This window comes from Triplophysa dalaica, chromosome 2, assembly GCF_015846415.1.
Source record: "Triplophysa dalaica isolate WHDGS20190420 chromosome 2, ASM1584641v1, whole genome shotgun sequence".
NCBI lineage: Eukaryota > Metazoa > Chordata > Actinopteri > Cypriniformes > Nemacheilidae > Triplophysa > Triplophysa dalaica.
Genome location: NC_079543.1, coordinates 14,909,032 through 14,915,031, shown reverse-complemented (window position 1 = coordinate 14,915,031; position 6,000 = coordinate 14,909,032). Strand labels below are relative to the sequence as shown.

Below are 6,000 nucleotides of genomic sequence, written 5' to 3'. Positions count from 1 at the left end.
TGAACTTCGCGAACATTTGCTCTCTCTCTCCTCCACACAAGTGACAGTGATGTCTGCGCATGCTCCATCTCCTGGTCTGCTTTTCCAGGAGAATTGCCCAATACGGGACAGTGAAAAGTTGTTATAAAACAGTTTTCTATGTTCGGAAAAACTTTCCGAAACCTGTATGATCGCTGGGGGAGTGTATCGAGCATAGAAATACTACTTAATATGCCTAACTCGTTTTTTGACAAGATGACCATGTTAAGCATAAGAAGACAGCCCGTTTAACATTGTAAAGAGGTCTGAATGCTTGACACATCGTTTCAGGGCTGCTTTAAAAGCTCTAGGACGAGTTTGAAAAAGGTAGTTTTTCGAATAATTGGTAATGACCAGAAAATGTTCATGATGAAAAATGAATTGATGCGTTCGAATCGGCGTGAAATCAGGATTCAGATGAAAAAAATAATTTGATGAATTTTGGTTCTATGCTTAGTGGATGTCATTCGGAAACATTGCTTTTCCTATCACTAACTAACTGACTCCACCTGTCATTTCAGCCTGATTTTCCGACGCATTTCAGCATGCCTGAAGGACCATCACCTGCAGCTGAACCTTGCAAAAACAGAACTGTTTGTAATCCCGTCCGACCCTAAACTCCATCACAACTTCTACATTCAACTGGGCTTACAGATCCAGTTGCCAGCATCACTCGGTCCTCTAGATTCATCCTCTACAATATCAGGAAAATTAGACCTTTCATATCCAAGCATGCTACGCACATCCTAGTCCAGGCTCTTGTTCTGTCCAGACTGGACTATTGCAATGCGCTACTTCCTGCTTGCACGACCAAACCTCTACAGATGATCCAGAATGCAGCGGCAAGAGTGGTCTTCAATGAACCGAAGAGAGCACACATCACTCTTCTCTTCATTAGGTTACATTGGCTCCCTATAGTCGCTTGCATCAAATTCAAGACTCTGCTCCTGGCCTACAAGACCACCACTGCTTTGGCACCCTCTTTTCTTCCTTCACTCGTTCAGTCGTATGTACCCGCCAGATCCTTACGCTCTGCAAAAGAACGACGTCTTGTGGTGCCATCCCAAGTAAAAATCGCTCTCACAAACCTTCTCTGGATCGGTTCCACATTTGTGGAATGAATTGCCTGCTGCTATACAAGATCAGCAGATTCTGTGGCCATCTTTAAGAATCGTCTGAAAATTAATCTTCCGTCAGTACCTGACCAATCATTTCTGATTTCTATATCTTTTCTACAATATAAAAAATAAAAAAGCATGCTTATTCTAGCTTAGATACACTAAACTTGGTTCTGTACACTGTAGTAGGCTTTGTGAGACATGTTTTTATTGCACTTGTGCTTTTTGTTGTCCTAATGTTTGACCCAATTGCTTCCATTGTTTACCCAACTTGTAAGTCGCTTTGGATGAAAGCGTCTGCTAAATGACTAAATGTAAAAGTTACGCGTGAAAATGTATGTGAAACTTCCGACTGTTGGTGGCACTAGAGGGTTTGAGTTAGAGACTCGAAATTATGTTATGGACACCGTTGAGACTGTCCACTATCAGTGTGCAATGGCATTAGCTGCGTCTGAATTCGCTCACTTGTTCACTCATTCACTATTCCCTGTGAATGAAGTGAATGAAAATGACGGACAATTTCGGACACTGATAAATCCTGCGTCTGACACTGTCATAACGCTTACATTACACCTGTATGACTTCATAGATTGTTATGTAAAATGGTAAAGTTAATTTCAACATTATTTGTCATGTTTATTGTATTCGTTTCTAACAAAGAAAACAAAACAAATGTTTATTTACTTTTATAGTTTTTACGTTTAATAAAATTACTTAATATTTTTGAAATAAAACACTGCTATATATAACATTAATTTAATCTGTTTATTCTCAAAAAGTAAAAAAAAATAACTGTCAACAGGAACAAACACAATCTCCTCCAGCTGATTCTTATCAGACAGTTGATTCGCGTTGTATAGAAAATATATGTGAGCAAGTGTACATCGGATGAACACTCACAATCAGAATGTATTGTGGGTAAAAAGAAGTGAAAAAATGTAGGGAATGAGTTGTTTACTCAGAATTCGGACAACACTACAAAATGGCGGACATCCGATATAATGGCCCTGTGTCCCAAATGGCGCACTTCATTTGGACTCCTCGTGGACTTAAATTGCGCGTGCTCGCCAAGTCTACAAGTCCATAGGGTGTCCCATATCTGTCTTTTTAGCGTCTGCTCACGAGCGCCTCCTTTGTGCCATCGATGCGGTCTTCGGCGATGAAGTTACATATCCGGCAATCTTTGCGAACACTCAACACAGAACGGATGGGAGGAGTGCCGTGGATGTCAGACATATTATACGTAAACATGAAGGATACATTTTTAAATGTATGTTTTGATAAAATTCAATATTTATTAATTAATTAATCTTATTCACATCATTGCTTAATCATTTTCTATAATTCCAGCTATTCAAGAATATAAACTTTAAATGCAGTGCATTTTCTTACTTAATGTAATAAGCCATGTTTTGTTGTAGATTTATATCTAGTTGTCTCTAGGCTCTGTTAAAGCTGAACAACACAGCTTCTGTATTGTCGAGAAATATTAAATAACAACATATATGCATATTAGGTACACATGATATCCACATTAAGTATTGTGTTTACAAATAACTACATATAAAGAAGCAGTTGCATTACAAACATAAGTATCTTTGCATAATGCTCGGGTGGCATATCAACATATGAAATACAGAACTATCAGTTCCAGTCCCAAAAAACAACTAACGTTATGGGACAGTTAACAGTGTGGTCGACTTCACGCGGCGCTGCGTAGACTGATCAGGGTATGACAACAAAGAATTGTGATAGATGTTCATTTATTCCCTACGCCTTTCGCAGTGCCCTGCGAACTGAACTTGAGATGGCGGAATACTTGACTTCACAGTCCACTTACGGTGAAATGGAACGCAGCTACGGCTCTTTGACAAAGTCAAATGGCCAGCCAGAACCTTTCGGAGCGTTTCGAAAGGTAGTATCTTTGTAATTTTATGCGCACATTCTTTTGAAAGACTTTCGGTATTCAGACAGCTTTAAACACTGTCATGCACTTTACTGAATTGTTAAATATGTACTCATAAAAGAATGAACCTTTGTCGCGCGTGTTTTATCTCCGGAATAATACTTAGTTGGCCTGCTAATACACACGTGCGTTAACTGTGTGGTGCGTTTTAGTGAGGCAACGATCTTATCATTTCAGCACATTAGATATGCACTGTAGAGAATCTGGATCATGTTGAAATCGAAAACGTTTGTTAAGAAGACACGCTCTGGTGGTGTGTTGAAAATAGTTCGTGAACATTACCTACGTGATGACATCTGGTGTGGAAGTGAAGTTTGTAAAGAGTGCAAAGATGAAGCGCCAGTGCTGCAGGAGGACGCATGCATAGAGAGTACCTTATGCGTTTCTCCTCACTATTTAATTCCAGACACCAACGTAGTTTTACATCAGGTATGTGATTTTCTGTATTTTTAACGGACACAAGTGCACAAGAAAACAATTCATAATTAGGGGCCCAACCCTTACGAAAACGAAGCGTGTGTCTGTGTGTGTGTTTGTGTGTGTGTAGTAACTATGTTTTTTGGTGTATTGATTACTATTGGCAAACCATGGCTATACTGCATTGTTTAACTATGGTATTTGATAACCATGGTTATATTAGAATCAGAAATAGCTTTATTGCCAAGTGTGCTTGGCCACAGAAGGAATTTGTCTTAGTGACTGAAGCTTCCAGTGCACAAACAGGTTAAAAAAGTGACAAGGCACAGGTAACAAAATGTAAAAAAATAAATACATACATTTGACAAAAAGGACAATATTAGACAAAAGGACGATAGGCAGTATATTGTATGTACAGATGTGCTGTATACTAATTATACTGTTTTATATTCAAGTTATGTAGGGTAAACCGGATAGATTAATATTATATCAATAACGTTATGTATAATAATGGCGCGAATGCGTGTCTTTCTGTGTCCTTGGTGTGTTACAAGTTGCACGTGCATGTATAAGAGACGTCAAATTGCAAAAATGTAAGTATCGGAAACAAAAGATATAATATCTAACCTGATGTTCCACGTTACATTTCCGTCACACACATGCAGTATTCGACAAATCACTATACACTGGTTAACTAACCAATCATAGCACACCTCGCTTTTCAGAGGGATCAAACCCAATGCGAGAGAGAGTCGCGTCTTCTCCGTTGACTTCAATGGAACAGTTTTTTCACAGTTTCAATAGTTTCCGGAAGTTACTACAAGGCTTAAAGTTTTCTGGCTCCGTACCGTATCTCCGGCTTTTGTCGTTTCACTGCGGAAAAAAGATTACATTAAAAAAGGTTATTGATATCAGTTGGAGTTCATGAGTTCGCCTACCAACGGTATGAGAGGAACACGGCTATCAATCTCAACCAAACAACATAACTGGCCAATCAGAATTAAAATGGGGCGAGATTTGGTTGCCGGAGTGGAGCGTCACGTTGGAGAGTTCGTTAGCAAGTGAACAGTCAGAAGGATGGAGAGTCAATTTATAATGTCTGAAGCATTGGGCAGCTTTTAACACTTTCACCTCCAATGACGAGTTATCTCGTCATTTAAAAAAAAAGATTCCCGCCAATGAAGAGTTTATACGGCAATCAGTGTTTGTACTGTTGTACAGCTAGTGGCGCTATTACCCACCTTTGGGAAAAAGTACAGAACCTGGATCCTATATTTCTTATCGGTTTTTAATGATTGTTCTGAGTGTAATCTGGGCGGAATCTTTGGCAAAATGTTTTAATTTTCTCAGCTGTTTAATCAAAGTTATGCATTTTTGAAGAAACCTACCCACATCTACGGAGTGATAAAAACATGATTGATTTCAAAAGCGTCAAAATGATTTTCAAACCTTTTCACAGTTTATTGCACCAATCTCACAGAGTTAAGTCATAAACATGGTCGTTTTTGTAAGAAGTGAGTGTAAAAACTTGAGAAAAAAAACGGATATCAATACATTAAGCCATACGTGAGGTAGACAGTGCAACGGTTTATGTTTATAATCTGATGCTTAATGGCAACCGAGCTGTAAAGTGCACTTCCATCAACAGAATAGCGTGTTAAGTTTTAAATTAGCGCAGGATTATGACGCAAGTCGATCTACAACAGCAGTTCTCAACTCAATCCATATTCCTGCCGAGTTTAGTCCCAGCTCTGATAAAACACCTGAAGAGGCTAATCAGTGACTTCAGGAACAGTCGCGCTCAATTTAATGCGGGGCTGCGCAGATTGTTCGGCATATCGCATTTAAAGTACTGCGAGATCGATTCAAATGCGCACGGAGCAATCTACACTAGGGATGAGTCACGAAATTCAAATACTCGATTAGTTTTTTAATCATAGAATTTCGGATAGTGTGTGCGATCTTAAAAAAATCGCTGTGTTTTCACACATAACGTGTTCATATAACCAAAGGGTGGCGCTGCCAATAACAACGCATCTAAAACCTAAAGACTGTCAATCAAGAGACAATAGAGGAAAACATTTTCGCACATCAATTGTTAAAGTTACGCACACTGTAGACCCGCGTGGCATAACGGATACGATAAATTGAGACAGTGTCAAAAATGAGGTCTGTGTGGGGTCCTTTAATAAAATGAATGAGAATAAAGTGCAGTGCAAACTCTACGCAAATCTGGCTTGTCATGGATCAACAACTACGATGCACAAACATTTGAGGGCGAAGCATCAAGCAGGTCCATCCACAGGTCCACAATCAATTGCTAGTTTTATGGTCAGACCAACCAATTTGGATGCCAGAAGGGCGGAGCAAATAACGGCTTTAATTACCAAGATGATCGCTAAGGATATGCTTCCGATCGGCTTTGTCGAAGAAGAGGGTTTTAAAAATCTTATGTAGTTTGTACAGCCCGAGTTTACTGTT

General features: G+C 39.2%; 1 protein-coding gene across 3 annotated transcripts in view; it reads left to right on the top strand.

Annotated features, from left to right (window-relative positions):
- The first annotated feature begins 2,082 nt into the window (after positions 1–2,082).
- The window catches only part of dis3 (DIS3 exosome endoribonuclease and 3'-5' exoribonuclease), a 40,813-nt gene continuing 36,895 nt past the window's right edge, over positions 2,083–6,000 (top strand). The window contains exon 1 of one of the 3 annotated variants that reach the window (XM_056770157.1): positions 2,083–2,406. In XM_056770157.1, the coding sequence (XP_056626135.1) occupies positions 2,281–2,406 (126 nt within the window). In that variant the 5' untranslated portion in view covers positions 2,083–2,280. Of the gene's footprint in view, positions 2,407–2,921; positions 3,052–3,226; positions 3,532–6,000 lie in introns of those variants that run through there. The other 2 variants (XM_056770164.1, XM_056770146.1) reach the window with 2 other exon arrangements.